The 15,251-nt window shown below is 38.6% G+C and overlaps 1 protein-coding gene across 3 annotated transcripts in view; it reads left to right on the plus strand.

Moving 5' to 3' along the window:
* LOC103894908 (neuroligin-4, X-linked) overlaps positions 1-15,251 on the plus strand; it is a 127,414-nt gene that overhangs the window by 107,022 nt on the left and 5,141 nt on the right. For all 3 annotated transcript variants that reach the window (XM_009274384.1, XM_009274385.2, XM_009274386.1), the window contains 2 exons: positions 7,969-8,154; positions 9,965-10,754. In XM_009274384.1, coding sequence (XP_009272659.1) covers positions 7,969-8,154; positions 9,965-10,754 — 976 coding nt within the window. The remainder of the gene's footprint in view (positions 1-7,968; positions 8,155-9,964; positions 10,755-15,251) is intronic.

Here is a 15,251-nt window from a genome sequence, read left to right on the forward strand (position 1 = left end):
AAATTCAGCAATGTTTTTCTTCCTGCTAAATGTGTGCCAAGGACACCATCACTCCATCTTGCATCCCACCATCTTTGCAGTAAAGTTTAAATGGTACTGTTAAAGTTGTGCATAGAGTCAAAACAAAAAGGAATATACAGTTACATTGATTCCATCCAAAACATAATCTAGCCAAGCATCCTGTCTCCAAACACTGTTGGGGCTGTTTGGGGACGGTTAGGGAAGGGTAAGCATAGGACAAATTTACACGATAATTCCCTCTAATACTCCTCTATCCTCCAACTGTTTGTGTCTCAGGGACTTCCTGACCCAATGGTGGTCTCTATGTACTCAGTAATCCCCAATGGATTTCACTTCACATTTGAACACTTTAACATTTGAGTTCAGCAGGTACACTTTTACAGTGGTGTGATGTGTACAGACAAAAGCTATTAGAAAATATGAAGATTCTGCTATATGCTTGCCATTTGCTCTTTGCTTTAAAAAGGCCCTACTCTAGCATTTCATAAATGAAAAAAAAAAAAGACATGATTATGCTTCGAAGCATAGTCTGTTGTATCTTATTTATATTGCTTATGTCATATTTCTGATCAGATGCCGTACAAATCAATCTTATTTGTGAGAATTTTGCCTGACAAACAAATTGCAGCAGGCTATACAGGTCTAGGCAGTAGTCGAGGCATGAAGACAAAAGAAATGTGAAGCCAGACAATACAGCAGAGGCTTGAAAAGGAGGAGACAAATAGATTAAAATGCATTAGCTTGTTGATTTTGTACAGATTTCTTGATGATTAATTTCTCATTGTGATATCTTGGCTGTTCAATGTGTCTTATGAAATTTGGCATTAGTTTCAATGTAAGGGCTATGTCTCAGAAATTAAACATTTTGTTTTTAAGAAAACCTGTGAAGGGCAGAAAAGGAAGCAAAAGTATTTCATTTGCAATGAAGTGTGTACCTCATTTCAAGATGCACTTTTAAAATTGATTGTAGTAGCTACTAAAATGTATGATAGAATGAGATTTAATCTTTCATTATTTATATTTTCCCCCTTAAATGGGAAAAAAAATCAAATATAACTGGTTAACTTTCTGCTTTGTGGTTTTATTTAAATCTTAAAGTCAGTGCAATTTACCAGTACCAGACTGTATTTGTAAATTTTGATACTATTTTGAACCAGTAAGAAAATACTGGCTTTCACACACCAAATCACATTTGTCTGTTTCCACTGGGAGATTTTATACTATCTACTGCAGTATAAATTTAGAACAAAAAAACCCCTGTCCTAAGAGTTACTAGAGTAGTGCAAAATATTCTTGCTTGCAAAAAGGAATTTTTTTTTTGTTTCTTTGTCACTATTGAAAAAAGTTACTGAAGTACCCCTCCTGCAAAAAATCATAACAGGGGAATCTATTGCATTTGTAGTTTTCCTAGCTTCCCCTTAAGTTTCTAATAACTTATAATCTATTACAGCTTGGCATGGACTACAGAGAACGATGTTTGCACCCATGTGACTATGCATATCAAATGGAAAATATTAAGATTAGAATTAAATAAGCATACAGCAGCTCATATTTAAACTGAGAAAGTAAAAGGGATGAAGTAACTATTTTTGAAAATTATAATGTAGTACAAGTGTTTCTGATCGTTGTTACCACTGTTCCACTCTTCACGTAGAGCAGGCAACTTACTTCCATCACACATGCCTTTATTATACAAGTTTTCCTTTACACCTGGTGTTGATATAGGAATTCAGATGTCATTGCTAACCAATGTGGAAAGGATAAGTAAGGAAGCAGTGGAAAAAAAACCTGAAGGCAGAAGTGTAGCTCAGTGTCTAGTCTCCTGCTTCCACTGCTTTGGGAGCAAACAAACAGAAAAGAGAAAGAAAGAGAGAAAGAGAGAGTAAAGAAAAGGCACAAAGCAATGGAGGAACACTCCCAGCTGAAATTTAGGATTTCAGCCAGTCATCAAATTGATTTGACGTGGATTAGGCCCGGGGCCAAAATATGAAGACAAAGAATGGGCTTTTCCTGCAACAATGTAATACTGGGTATTACTGTGTGGGAAATGCAAAGGAAAGTTGTCAGAGTATTTTATTTTTTGAATAATTTAAAAAGAATGAGAAATCAGTACATAGTAATAAAGTAAATGCAAATTGCTACAAGATTGCAGATATCTTGGTGATTGTATTTCTCTCTAAGGCTGAAGACATAGTTCTCAGGTCATAAATTACTGTATTTAAATTAATTGTGGGTTTTTTTTTCTTTGTCTTTATTTTTTCCTAAGTGTATGTATGTATTTTAATTATTTTTTTCTGTTCTTTTTAAAGTGAATTTAGTATCCATGCCAATGGCTAGGTTAGTAATTCCTGAAAGATAGATAAAACCTCCCTTTTTCTGCACAGCTACTTGAGAGCAAAAAAGAGCAAAGAAACATGTCCTCAAATGGAAACAAATTCCTCTTCACTTTCTACTGGTTAAATCCAGGAAAACTAGACTGAAGTTAGGAGAGTCATTCAGTATTTTCGTCTCAATAGTAGACAGAGCAGAGTCTGCCCTTTTGCTGGTCTATCTGTCCTGAGCAACAGGAGCCAAGAGTACTAGAGATTACTTTATTCTCTAGCTAGGGACAGATTTCACCTAAATTTGCCTAAAAGGTAGGTTTCAGGTCTAAGCTGGTCATCTACATTTGTCTGTTTTCTACAGAGAAAGAAAATTACTTTGATGGGAATTCAACCAATCCAAAGCTAATGTCTAAAAAGCTGAAGCTACTTTTGGAGGGTTTTTTTGTCTCTCCACAGTAGTTGTCAGGTTAGTACAAAAAATATTAGATTAGACACAGAGTTTTTAGGTGGCTAAAGTTAACAGTGATCCATACATCCTTCTATATCTCCTCTGATCTGGAGCTCTACGTGACACAAAGATGTCAGTTATGATTGATGTTGCTTCTTGACATACTCATGCTATTCTCCTCAAACTATCTATTCAATGCCCATAAATCACCGCATAACTTTCAGTTGAAAATACTTTTGTCTAAGTATTAGGATAGATTATATTCCAATATCATATTTAGTGTAAGTGAAATGCATTATAGTTGTTAAACAGCCTACTTAGTTATTCGCATATCTGGACAAGGTCCACAGCTGAAATGAGACTGCACCTGAGCCTGCTTCTTGCAAATTGAAATTCCGTGGTTGGAAGAATATAATTTTGATCCTGAGCATGTCCAGACTAGTGTTTTAATTCAGATCAAGAGTGCATTTCCACAGAAAACCTCAGTATTGTTACCACCTCTATACACATTGTTTCACATTGCAGAGAAGTTCCGTAAAGTACAGCCTGGACTCTTCCAGGTGAACCTCAGCTGGAAGGTGTGCTCCCCCTTATGCACGATGTCCACCAGTGGTCATTCATTCAGCCCATGGGACTGGACAAGAGTTAGGCCATAGTAAAAAACAGTATGCAAAATGTGTACAGTGTAGACGTGAGGTCCAACTATTCTGTTCTAGACTCCCTCTTGCAGGTCTGCACAGCATGCTAACATAGGGATGGCCTCCAGCCACGAGACAAGGCTGGAGCTGGACAGAAGTAAGCTGTCTGGGTGGACTTTATAGATATTGACCCCTGCTATTTGTCACTGTGGGTCCCCAAATAACTTTTTAGTAGTCAAGGGGAAATATCACCACTGGTTTGTTGGGGTTTGTTTAGTCTCTCAGTAAGATTTACGTGGCATAGTGGGAAAACCAACTATAAAGATAGACCTAAGGATTTCCTCTTGTGTAAGTGGGATCTAGAGGAGCTCTGTGTGTAGCTTTGTGTCTTCACTGCATTATCAAAACAGTGCAAATGACAGCATGTAGCTTATGAATCCATTAATTTTTAAAGGCTGTGGAAAAGGAAAATTCCCAGTAATTTCCATTTGTAGTCTTCTTCCTCCTTGACTGTAGCTAATCTAGTAGGTTAAAACTAAAGCATTCGTCTAGAATGCTTCCCTTAATATAATCAGAGAAAAATAAATAAAACTGTTACTTCAGAAACCTCAATTTAAAAAAGCATTACTTTTCTCTACATGAAAGAATGTAGAAAAAATGAGATGCAAAATTAATTACAAGTAATACAAATCAAGAATACTGTATGTTTCCTCTTATAAAATTATGCTTTTTTTTTTTTTTAAAGAATAACCTGTCATAGGGAAAAGCTGCTCACTTCATGTGGTTTAAATTAAATCAGTATCAAAGCAGTTTATTACTTTATTAATGACATATAACTAACCAGCAGTCAGTGAGCTATACTTTCAGGATCAATATCAGCAATATAAAAGATAAACGACAATACTAGACACTTAAGAAAGGTTAGTAAACAGTTGCAAATTTCTAAACACCCTTCTATAACTAATCCCAAAAAGTTCTAATCACACACATAAACGCACAGAGCTGGGTGTGCACCGAGCCACCCCCAGGCTGCATGGGTCTCCAGCAGCCCCATCAGGGGGAGTGGAAGTTCCTCCATCCTCCGTGAGGGACATATGGCTGCTCCAGCATCACGTGAGCTCTGGCCACTCCCGACCACCCACCAACCCACAGTGGGAAAAAAACACCCCACGAGGCCCCACAGACACCAAGGGGGTCCCTGTGTGCCAGCCCATGGGGACAGCTCCTGGCTGGGTGCAGGCACCCCACAGGAAGGTGCTTTGTCTAGGCTGGAGGGAGTTTGCAATGTTGGTGGCCACTTCTCACAATGTCAGACCATGTCCAGCTGCTCCCTTCTTCTCACCTCCCTCTACTTTTACAAAGTGCCATGCTTCTTTTGCCCTTCTTTTCAAGCTGACCTTTGCTTCAGAAGACTCTAATTCCCTGGTTACTACTCAGTCCAGCTGGTGGTCATCTTTTCCTCTGGTACAGTAACTTTGGAGCAAATGTCCCCTAAAACAATTTGGGATATTTCACTCAACACAGATGGGATGCAGTCACGTTCCTCTTTTTCAGCTGTTGCTCTCCATGGCATTTTGCAGTGGGAGAGCCATGTGGCCGCCCTTGCAAATCATTATTTAAGGGAAGACAGATTTGTGAAGTCAAGAACCGAATATTACTGTTAATGTCTTCCTGTATCATTATGTGGGGGGAAAAAAAAAAGCTCTTTGTTTTCCATATTCAACTATTGCCATTCCTTCCTCTGTTGCATTAGGCTAGTGAGAAGAACTTCCAGGTTCTATCAAAACCCCAACCTAAGGATTTTCAGATCACAGAATGCCCTTCAAATCATGCCAAACCGTAAAATGGGAAATAAGTCTTAACTGCACTTAAAAACATATACGTAAAAGGCACAGAATATAAATCCCCATCTCAGAAAGAAAGCTGCATTCCTGTTTGTTCAGGATTTTAGAGTGACACATGAAGATACTGTTCTGAAATATTCACAGTGGTCACAGAAAAAAAAAAATCTCTTAGTGTTGCGTATTTCTGGACAAATAGTTACCCCTTGCCTGAATTTCTTGAAATGGCTTTGAACAAATATTTTTGATCTGGTATTCAGAGCATGAAAGAAAATGTGTCCTCATCAAGAAAAGACAGATTTATGAATTCAGTTTGTGTCATGTGGGCCTGACACTTTGCCACGGTGATTAGTTTTTAAATTAAGAAAATTTGTTCTTGCAATAAATGAGAATCAGCAGAGAACTGTGGAAACAAAAAATCTTCATTTGTCTAACACCAGATATTCATTGACTGCAGTTTTATTCAGTCACCTTTTAGTACATTTGGAAAGAATTCAAAATCACAAAGATCAACCAGCTTTAGCTTGATGCTGCGGGAAGAGCTAAAATGTGTTTAGGCTCTGAATATTAATTACCATGCTGCTTTAAACGTGACAACAGTCACTTTCTCCCAGGGAGGTCATAGTTCTGATTGAATAAAGCCTTAATTATAGAATATTATAGAACATTGCAGTGAGCTGCAGCAACAAAGCCAGCAAATGGGTTATTCTTTCTTTGACAGTCCTAAAAAGATAATAAAGGCATGTGAAAAAGAGAAAAACACATCTGTTAAAAAAATTTAGGCAATTATGGATTAATAGTTTGTTTGGTTTTGCCCCGTTAGTATAGAAGAGAAAAAAGAAGACGTTACTGCTATTCTAACTACTGTGCTTGCCATTATTAGAGATGACTTTATGAAAAAGACGTATCAAATGCTATTTAGCAAGGATATGATTCGTATTAGTGCAGTTGAAGCAACTGTTTTGTGAAAAATACAGAGATTAATCAGACACTTGACATTAAATACTTATTAATAATTACTAATTAAATATGAAAAAGATTCTTTTGGGTGCAAGGTAATACATTCCATTCAATCATGCCTAACCTTGCATGCAGAAATTTATGCCACCATAACTTAGGCCATATAGCATTCCATATTTAGAGTTTAGTCCTTGTGTGATCTTGCTTTTAAACTTTGAGGCTGGATTCTGCATCTCATTGTAGGAATTTTACCATAGAAAACATTATGGAAATACAGGTGTGAATGTCCGACACATCTAATTGCTTCTTCTTTTCTCTTGCCTTTCCTTCTCTTCTGCTTCCTCCGTATTGTAAATCCCTTCCACCTTGTAAATTTTGATTCTTCCTATCACTGAAAAAATAACTACAGCCAGTGCAAAGCGATCTGTTCCCCTTAGACAAAGCAGGTGAAATGTACTGCAAGGCCTTTTTTTCCCTAGGGGCCTCAGGCTTCCCTTGCAGTCCTTCCTAGGAGCGTGAAGGTCTTGTCACAGCAGGCTAAGGTGGCTCAAGATTACAGACTGCCTCATCTCAAACTGCTCCAGGACTACAGATCTCCTGAGTCCTAGGGCCCTCTTCTGGCAAATTTTTCCGAACTGATAATTAGCTCAGAAACACCAAGTGATTTCCTTGTTTCATCTTGATAAGCAGCTGTCAGTGGTGCCTATATCAGTAATGTCCATCTGAAAACTTGCATATGCTGTAAGGTATTTCTAAGAGACTTCTGACTTCCCGTTGTCTGACAGAAAAAGGTCTGTGGGAGTTAAAAAGAGTGTGAGTACATGGCTCGATGTGGTAATTTGGACGTAGCACAAGGTCTTAACTGGGGATGATAGGCAGTGCGGATAACTGCGATGTTTCACCTTAGCTGGTTTCAGAAAAACAAAATTAATCTCAGTCCTAGTCTTCCGGTCATTTTGTTCTCAGTTGCAAGACAAGCAGCAAATGTGTCATGCTTTGTTTCTAAAATCTGATAACCACAGTACAGGAACAAAAAATAGCAGTGCAGCTTCCCCTGCAATATCCAAGGAAAGAGACAAAACCTGATTTGTTCAGATAAAATCTCCCAGCCAAAGGCTGAATTACTGGGGATTTACCTGCTATCTTCCTAATAAATATCCTCTGTGAAATTGGAGTGTGGTTTTTTCCTAGGCCTTTTTCCTGTTCCTTTTACTATTTTCTTCATCCTTCTTTTTCTATTTCTGAGTATGTCTATGATATCACAAGTACAATAATTTAAAGAGCTATGTAGTTCAGGACAATTTTGGTCCATGGTAAGGAACATTTAAATAAATGTGTTAGAGAGCCTTGTTCTCAGTGGAAGACTGGGTATCTCACTTCTTCTTTGTACAAAAATGATTTCCTAAGTTTTTGTACCTTACTCACATACAGTTATCAAATGTTTAAATTCTTCAGTCTGTATTATTGCATTGATATAGAATTATTTCAAAAAGGAAATAATGGTTTTTCACAAACATGACCGCTGCAGTAGGGAAAAGAAAAGCAAAATCAAACAGCATACAGAATGAGTTCCACTGCCTGCAACTGGAGACATTTAACTAGGACCGTGACCTTTAAAAAAAAGAAGAAAAAAAAAGCCCAGAGGATGGAAAGATGGGAAGATGTTGTTAATATGTGGATACCCTGTAGCTAACTCTGTATCTGGTGAACTAAAATTATCTTTTTTTGCCTTACAGGTTTTTTAAGTACCGGGGACCAAGCTGCAAAAGGCAATTATGGATTGCTTGACCAAATTCAAGCTTTACGTTGGATTGAAGAAAATATTGGATCTTTCGGAGGAGACCCAAAAAGAGTTACTATTTTTGGATCTGGGGCAGGAGCTTCCTGTGTCAGTCTCCTGACACTTTCTCACTATTCAGAAGGTAACAATCTTCTGAGCAAAGCACATTTTTTTTTTTAAACATTATAGTGTAACAAAAATGGCCATTTGAGGTAGGCTGAATTAGAGCTACATGAGGTCTGTAATTTTTGTAAAATACCTACTAGCTAGTATTCTGGATTTGTATTAGTCAACATAAATATTTTTACATGAAAAATTAAGTGCTATTATAGCAGAAATTTCATGCAACAAATGCCATGGGCAATATACTTTTTCTAGCTTTATCAACAGTCTCCACTGGCTCTTCTATCAAAGAATTTGCCCTAATTAAAATGGAAAAGGGCAGTGACCTTTTTCATTTTTTACACACTTGTCTGCACTTCCAACATGTATTTAGATGTTTTCCTTACTTAATAATAACATAAATTAACCTTATTAAAAAATGTATTTAACTCCCCACCAGTACTGTGTGATCCCACACAGTGTTCTTAAGATTTTGGTAAGTGGAACGTACAGCACCAGTACCGAACCATAAATATTCCTGGTGATAAGACCAAATCTACAAAGAATTTATAAAAGAAGACAACGCCAAAATATCTGTTGTATTTATAAGTCCATGCTACTTCTGTCACATTAAAACAGACAGAAATCTATGGCAGAAGGCTAAGCCCTAGCAAGCAATTGTAGCAGGGCTGATGGTAAACACACCTTATTTGGAAATACATAGAATTATGCCTGACAATTTAGTCTATTGATACAAATAGGGTCCAGTGAATAACTGTTGAGTAAGCCATGCCAAAATCAAGCAGATGGAACCATGAAAAACTTAACTAATCATATCATTGAAATTTTATAGCGTGTGCAGTAAGTAATCATCACAAAGGTATATCGACCACAGCCAGTTTTTCCCATAAATGCTTCAAGGTCTTTAAATGTATTTGTAGCTGTCACTGTCTTTGACATTTCAAGAGCTTGACAGTAGAAACCATGTGCAGAAGAGGCCCAGGCATTTTAGTTTAAGTATAAAATAGGCCATTTTGGTGATCTTAACAGGGAAAAACCAGACAGGGCAGATTCACCAGTAAGCTCTAGTTGCTTTTCAGTGCTCTGGTGACACATAGAAGCTCTTCAGACTGGGTCTTTCATGTCTTTTTATATTAGTACATATAAAACAACCAGAAAGAACTATTGAATCTTGTCTTACTCTCTTCCAAAAAATGTAAATATATTTTAATTCAACATATAGACAGTGCTAACACACATACACACAAAAAAAAATTAAGATGGTAAAGAAAAAATTATGTCAGAGTAGAAGACTCAAGCCTATTAAATTGATTTTAGCAGAGCAGTTTTTTTCAAATTATATGATGCATGGCTTCTTTGAAGGAAATGAGAGTGTGTAATTTTCATTTGACCTTTAAACTACTGAAGAGCGCATTTATAAGAGTCATTTACATGGCGAAGAGGATTTGATTGTTTGTACCTGCCACTCCTTTAAAGAAATTTTTACAGGACTACCACTGTGCTAAAGCCAGGGGACTTCCATTAAAGATGCAGGAAAACTGCAGTACAAGCATGAGTTTTGTTCTTGAAACAGTAACCTGAAACCTTCCTTCTTTATGTGTGTGAGCATCAAGAACAAGAGAGATTTTCATTAGTAACCTATTAGAGATATTATGAAAAGAGAGCAATGAGTAGAATATATGGAAATTGAATTTAAATTTAGGTATATGCATCCTTTAGTTATTGTATAATGAAAGCTTTCTTTGCTTAGTGAAAGCTGCTTTTAATTTTTTTTAATATATTTTTTTAATATATAATTGGATTTGCATTTAAACAATTTGCACCTGCAGGTTTGTTCCAAAAGGCAATCATACAGAGTGGAACAGCCCTGTCCAGCTGGGCAGTGAACTACCAGCCTGCCAAGTACACTCGGATATTGGCAGATAAAGTGGGCTGTGACATGCTGGATACCACTGATTTGGTTGAATGTCTTCGGAATAAGAATTACAAAGAACTCATTCAACAGACGATCACTCCAGCCACATACCACATTGCCTTTGGGCCTGTCATAGATGGAGATGTGATTCCAGATGACCCTCAGATTCTCATGGAGCAAGGGGAATTCCTTAACTATGATATAATGCTGGGTGTGAATCAAGGGGAAGGTTTAAAATTTGTGGACGGCATTGTAGACAATGAAGATGGTGTTTCCCCCAATGATTTTGACTTTTCCGTCTCCAATTTTGTGGACAACCTATATGGTTATCCAGAAGGGAAAGATACACTGCGAGAGACCATTAAATTCATGTACACCGACTGGGCAGACAAAGAAAACCCCGAAACAAGACGGAAGACCCTGGTCGCTCTTTTTACAGACCACCAGTGGGTTGCTCCAGCTGTTGCTACTGCTGACCTGCATGCTCAGTATGGCTCTCCAACGTATTTCTATGCATTTTATCACCATTGTCAAAGTGAAATGAAACCCAGCTGGGCTGATTCAGCTCACGGTGATGAAGTCCCTTATGTGTTTGGGATCCCTATGATTGGCCCCACAGAACTGTTCAACTGCAACTTTTCCAAGAATGATGTCATGCTCAGTGCAGTAGTTATGACGTACTGGACTAACTTCGCCAAAACTGGGTAAGTTTGACCTCCAGCATTCCTTTTTGTTGATAACATACTTCTAAAATAATCAGTATCCCATAGCAGTGGCTTCAAACCCTGATCTTGCAGCAGTATTATAGCATTATTTGTGTAAGAGAGGAGGTAACTGGGGCTTATTCATATTTAATAGAATTTTAATTAGTGTGTTCCCTCAAACGATTTTCTTTCAGTAGCTCAGTGAGAATAATAATGCACTGTATTTTTTGATTCAAAAATTAGGGCAATTATTAAGACAAAGCATGTCTCAGAGAAAAGGCAGCTCACTAAGATACTGAAAAATCAGAGGCAACATGTCTGCTATTTGAAGAAGGAACCGTCAGGCAGATAGTACTTACCTGCTGCAGAAGAAAGGTAGTTCTTGTTTTTAGCGACCTTCACAGGGATGGGGACTCAGGGAGGAATTGGAACACAAAGGCAGACACTGGAAAGATTTTTCCCTCTGAGGGCTATAATGGCAATAATAAGTACTTGACTGGAATGAAGAAGAGACTCGGATACAAATTTTGCTTTGGGAAGGTAAAAAATTTAAATTAATCCAGCTTATGAAACAAAATAAAGACATCAGTGTTTTGCTGAAAGAGAGTTGTAAACATCAAGGAAAGAATGCTCAAAGCAGCTTAATCTGCGCATGCTATTAATAATTTCTGTCCTCTTCCTATAGCATTCCTTTAAAGAGTATTGCAATGTTTTACTTGAGCAGCAAGGGCTTTTCTGTTAACCTTGAGTCTTTGGTACTGAATTAAAACAAAGATACTTGTGGCACAAAGGGGCTGTAATTCTTTCCAATGAATGTTTAATGGCAGGATTGGGCTCTGGAAACTGCAGCTTTACTGCACTGCAGTGAATGGTATGCAGCTATATAAGAAAAATTCAGAGATGCCTAGTGTGAAACACTCAGAGGCCTCAGCAGCTCCTGCAGCATTTAATGAATCCAAATGATGTTCAAGGGAGAGAGATTTTGCAGTCTTACCAAAAACCCCGAGCATGGATTGAGTAAAAACCAAATGCTTCAGGTCAATTTAAAAGGCAAAAAGAAAGCTTTTGTTGCACTGCATTTTAGACAAGCAGGTACTTTTGCATGCAGAAATCCCACAGCACAGCAACAATAGTGAATGAACTGTGGAATATTTAGATGTATTTGGCAACAAGAAGTCATCAGTACTGGGATGGACAAACTTCAGGGTGAAAGCTTGATTTATGGACAGAGAATGCCACACACTGGCTGTACCGCACACTCAGAAAGATGATTATACCATCAGTCTGTCTTTATTTTTATAGATGAAGAGCCACATATACGTAGAGGACTTCAGATCCTCACAAATATACATCACTGGAATTATTATGGAGATGCAAGATCCCCACAGTCTCACTATTATTTACAATTACTTTATGACTATTCCCTGTAGTTGTTTTTAAGTAATTTTCTGAGGCTGACAGGAGCTTCTCACAGCCCCAGCTGCCACCATCACTCATAATTGCAAGCACTTTTCAGCTGTTGCTACTTGAAAGCTAATTTCAGCAGGCTATACATGCCATCACCCAGTTCTCTGGTTATGAACCCATTGTCATGCTACACCTAAAGGCACAACAGGTGTTTTGGGAGAGCCATTAGTCATTTCTGAAACTTTGCCATTGCTGATGAGACAGGAATGGGGTATATCTTCTGTTACAAACTTGACCCTTTATAGGCAGTCTGAAAGATGCACTTTGGCCACAACAACCCCATGTAGTGCTACAGGCTTGGGGAAGAGTGGCTGGAAAGTTGCCTGTCGGAAAAGGACCTGGGGGTGTTGGTCGACAGCCGGCTGAACATGAGCCGGCAGTGTGCCCAGGCGGCCAAGAAGGCCAATGGCATCCTGGCCTGTATCAGAAATAGTGTGGCCAGCAGGAGTAGGGAAGTGATCGTGCCCCTGTACTCGGCCCTGGTGAGGCCGCACCTCGAATCCTGTGTTCAGTTTTGGGCCCCTCACTACAAGAAGGACGTTGAGGTGCTGGAGCGTGTCCAGAGAAGGGCAACGAGGCTGGTGAGGGGTCTGGAGAACAAGTCTTCTGAGGAGCGGCTGAGGGAACTGGGGTTGTTTAGCCTGGAGAAAAGGAGGCTGAGGGGAGACCTCATCGCTCTCTACAACTACCTGAAAGGAGGTTGTAGTGAGGTGGGTGTTGGTCTCTTCTCCCAAGTAACTAGCGATAGGACGAGAGGAAATGGCCTCAAGTTGCACCAGGGGAGGTTTAGATTGGATGTGAGGAAAAATGTCTTTACTGCAAGAGTGGTGAAACATTGGAACAGGCTGCCCAGGGAAGGGGTTGAGTCCCCATCCCTGGAGGTATTTAAAAGACGAGTAGATGAGGCGCTTAGGGACATGGTTTAGTGGGCATGGTGGTGTTGGGTTGACAGTTGGACTCGATGATCTTAGAGGTCTTTTCCAACCTCAATGATTCTATGATTCTGTGATTCTATGTGTAATTAAAAATGACCTCTAGCTGTAAAAAATGCAGTTTTCACAAGGAAAGGAAAAGAGCAACCTTGCTGTTTTTTTTCTTTATTTATATGAACAGTGATTAATTGTTCTGGAGAGTACAAGAGAATACTTGGAGGAAAATAGTATTTTAAGATTACATTTGCTCTGCACCTCTGGTTCCTCCAATGGAAAGGGGAAGGTTGTAGCACCTCAAGTCTAGAGCAACAGGGGACATATCCGGGGTAACCTTTCTCCTCTCTACACTCCCACATGCAATCTGGAATCCGTGTGTCCACTCAGGTCCTCCAACTCTCAAAAAGATTTATATGGTTCAAGACTGTGTTGTTGGGGGCTTTGTTTTGGGTTTTTTCCCACCCTTTTTTTTTAATTGATCGTTTCCCGTCCTTATTCTGGTAGAACTTGGCTTTCTTTGTGTTTGTACCCATGGCAACACATATGAAAAATCTGTTAACTGCAAGATTTTATTATTCCACATTTCCCCGTAGGTAAGCCTTGAACATTAAAACTGCAGATTTATTTATTTAATTTTAATGTCTCTTGAGACTTTTCCAGTCTTGATGACTCTCCCACAGAGGCTGCATCCAGGTACTTACTGTATAATTACAGCTCAGGTGGTGCCTCATTCTGATGGACTGTGCTGGGTTTTCAACTGACATGCCACCCGCTGCTAAAAAACACACATTGTTTAATGGGCCTACTGCCAAGGCTGGGTTTGGAGGGCAGGTCAATCCTGTAAAATCTCTACGTGTCAAAGACACAGCACAAGGCACAGTGCTTTTATTGTGCTTTACTTTGAAGCCAGTTACTGAAGCTAGAAAATAGGAGATGACAATTAAAGTGACTGTTTAATGGCAAATGGATTGTGCTTGAAATGAATACCTGGAAGCTGCATTTTGCTAATTCTCCATTTTATACCTTGTTATGACTTTTTTGTTGTTGGTGGTGGGTTTTTTGCATTAACAGTCATTTTTGCCTTTTCAAAACTATGTTTCTAACATGCTTTAGAAATACGAAAGCAATTTGTTACAGAGTAGGTGTGAGAAACTACATTTCGGATACAAAAATGACATGAAAATACATCTTTTGATTCCACTACATGCAAAATTATGTGTGAGAGCTTCATTAAGAGGTACACTTAAAGCTTCAGTTTGCTGCCAGTAGTACTATCCTAACAGTAGTGGCAATTTTATGTGCTCAAATATTCTGTTAGTTAGGGCCATGTTACATCCTTTGCAGATACATCAGCAGGGGGAGAGTGAATGACATGAGGGGATGTGTGCCAGTCCTTCACAGATACTCTGCCAGCTACACTCTTGTGAAGAAGGATCTGAAGTTTCATAGAGTAGATACAAAGCCATGCTCTCATTAGAGGCATCTATCGGGTTTCTAAAAATTATCCTCTTTTGAGGAATTACAATACTCTATTTTTGCTCCCATTTATCCAGCTCTACCTAGGCTGGTGATGGGAAAGATAAAGGCCTAAAGGATGTATCCTTGTTTTCTTTGTAATTCAGATAAATGCCCCTGAATTATTTTACTACCATTGATTCTGAAGCAAAAACCTAACTGAGTTATTAAGGATGTCTATATTTTATATTCAGTTTGGCTTTCTAATGGAAGACACAATTAAACTTACAATGATTAAAGTGTATTTTCAAATCAATTCTCTGTGAACTCGTTTATGAGGCTTTTGCATTTCTTTTTAATGTTTTTGTCTGAAGAAATAACTGTCTCCAATGGCCAATCTCTGTTAGTCAAACAAAACAGTGTACTTATGATTTGCTCCTCTTAGTAGTTATAATAGCTGACTGAGAGCATGGCAACAGTGGGACCTGGTGATAAGTGAGGGAAGGAGGTAAGGGAAAATATGCTTTTGTACCAGTGCCTCAGGCAGGAATGGCTGTACCATTATTAATATTGTGACAACATGAAAAATCAGTGGAAGCATGAAGAAATGCCACACAGTTTTTCTCTTTTTTTTTTTTTTTTTTTT

The sequence above is a fragment of the Aptenodytes forsteri genome, unplaced genomic scaffold (genome assembly GCF_000699145.1).
Source record: "Aptenodytes forsteri isolate BGI_AS27 unplaced genomic scaffold, ASM69914v1 Scaffold144, whole genome shotgun sequence".
Classification (NCBI taxonomy): Eukaryota; Metazoa; Chordata; class Aves; order Sphenisciformes; family Spheniscidae; genus Aptenodytes; species Aptenodytes forsteri.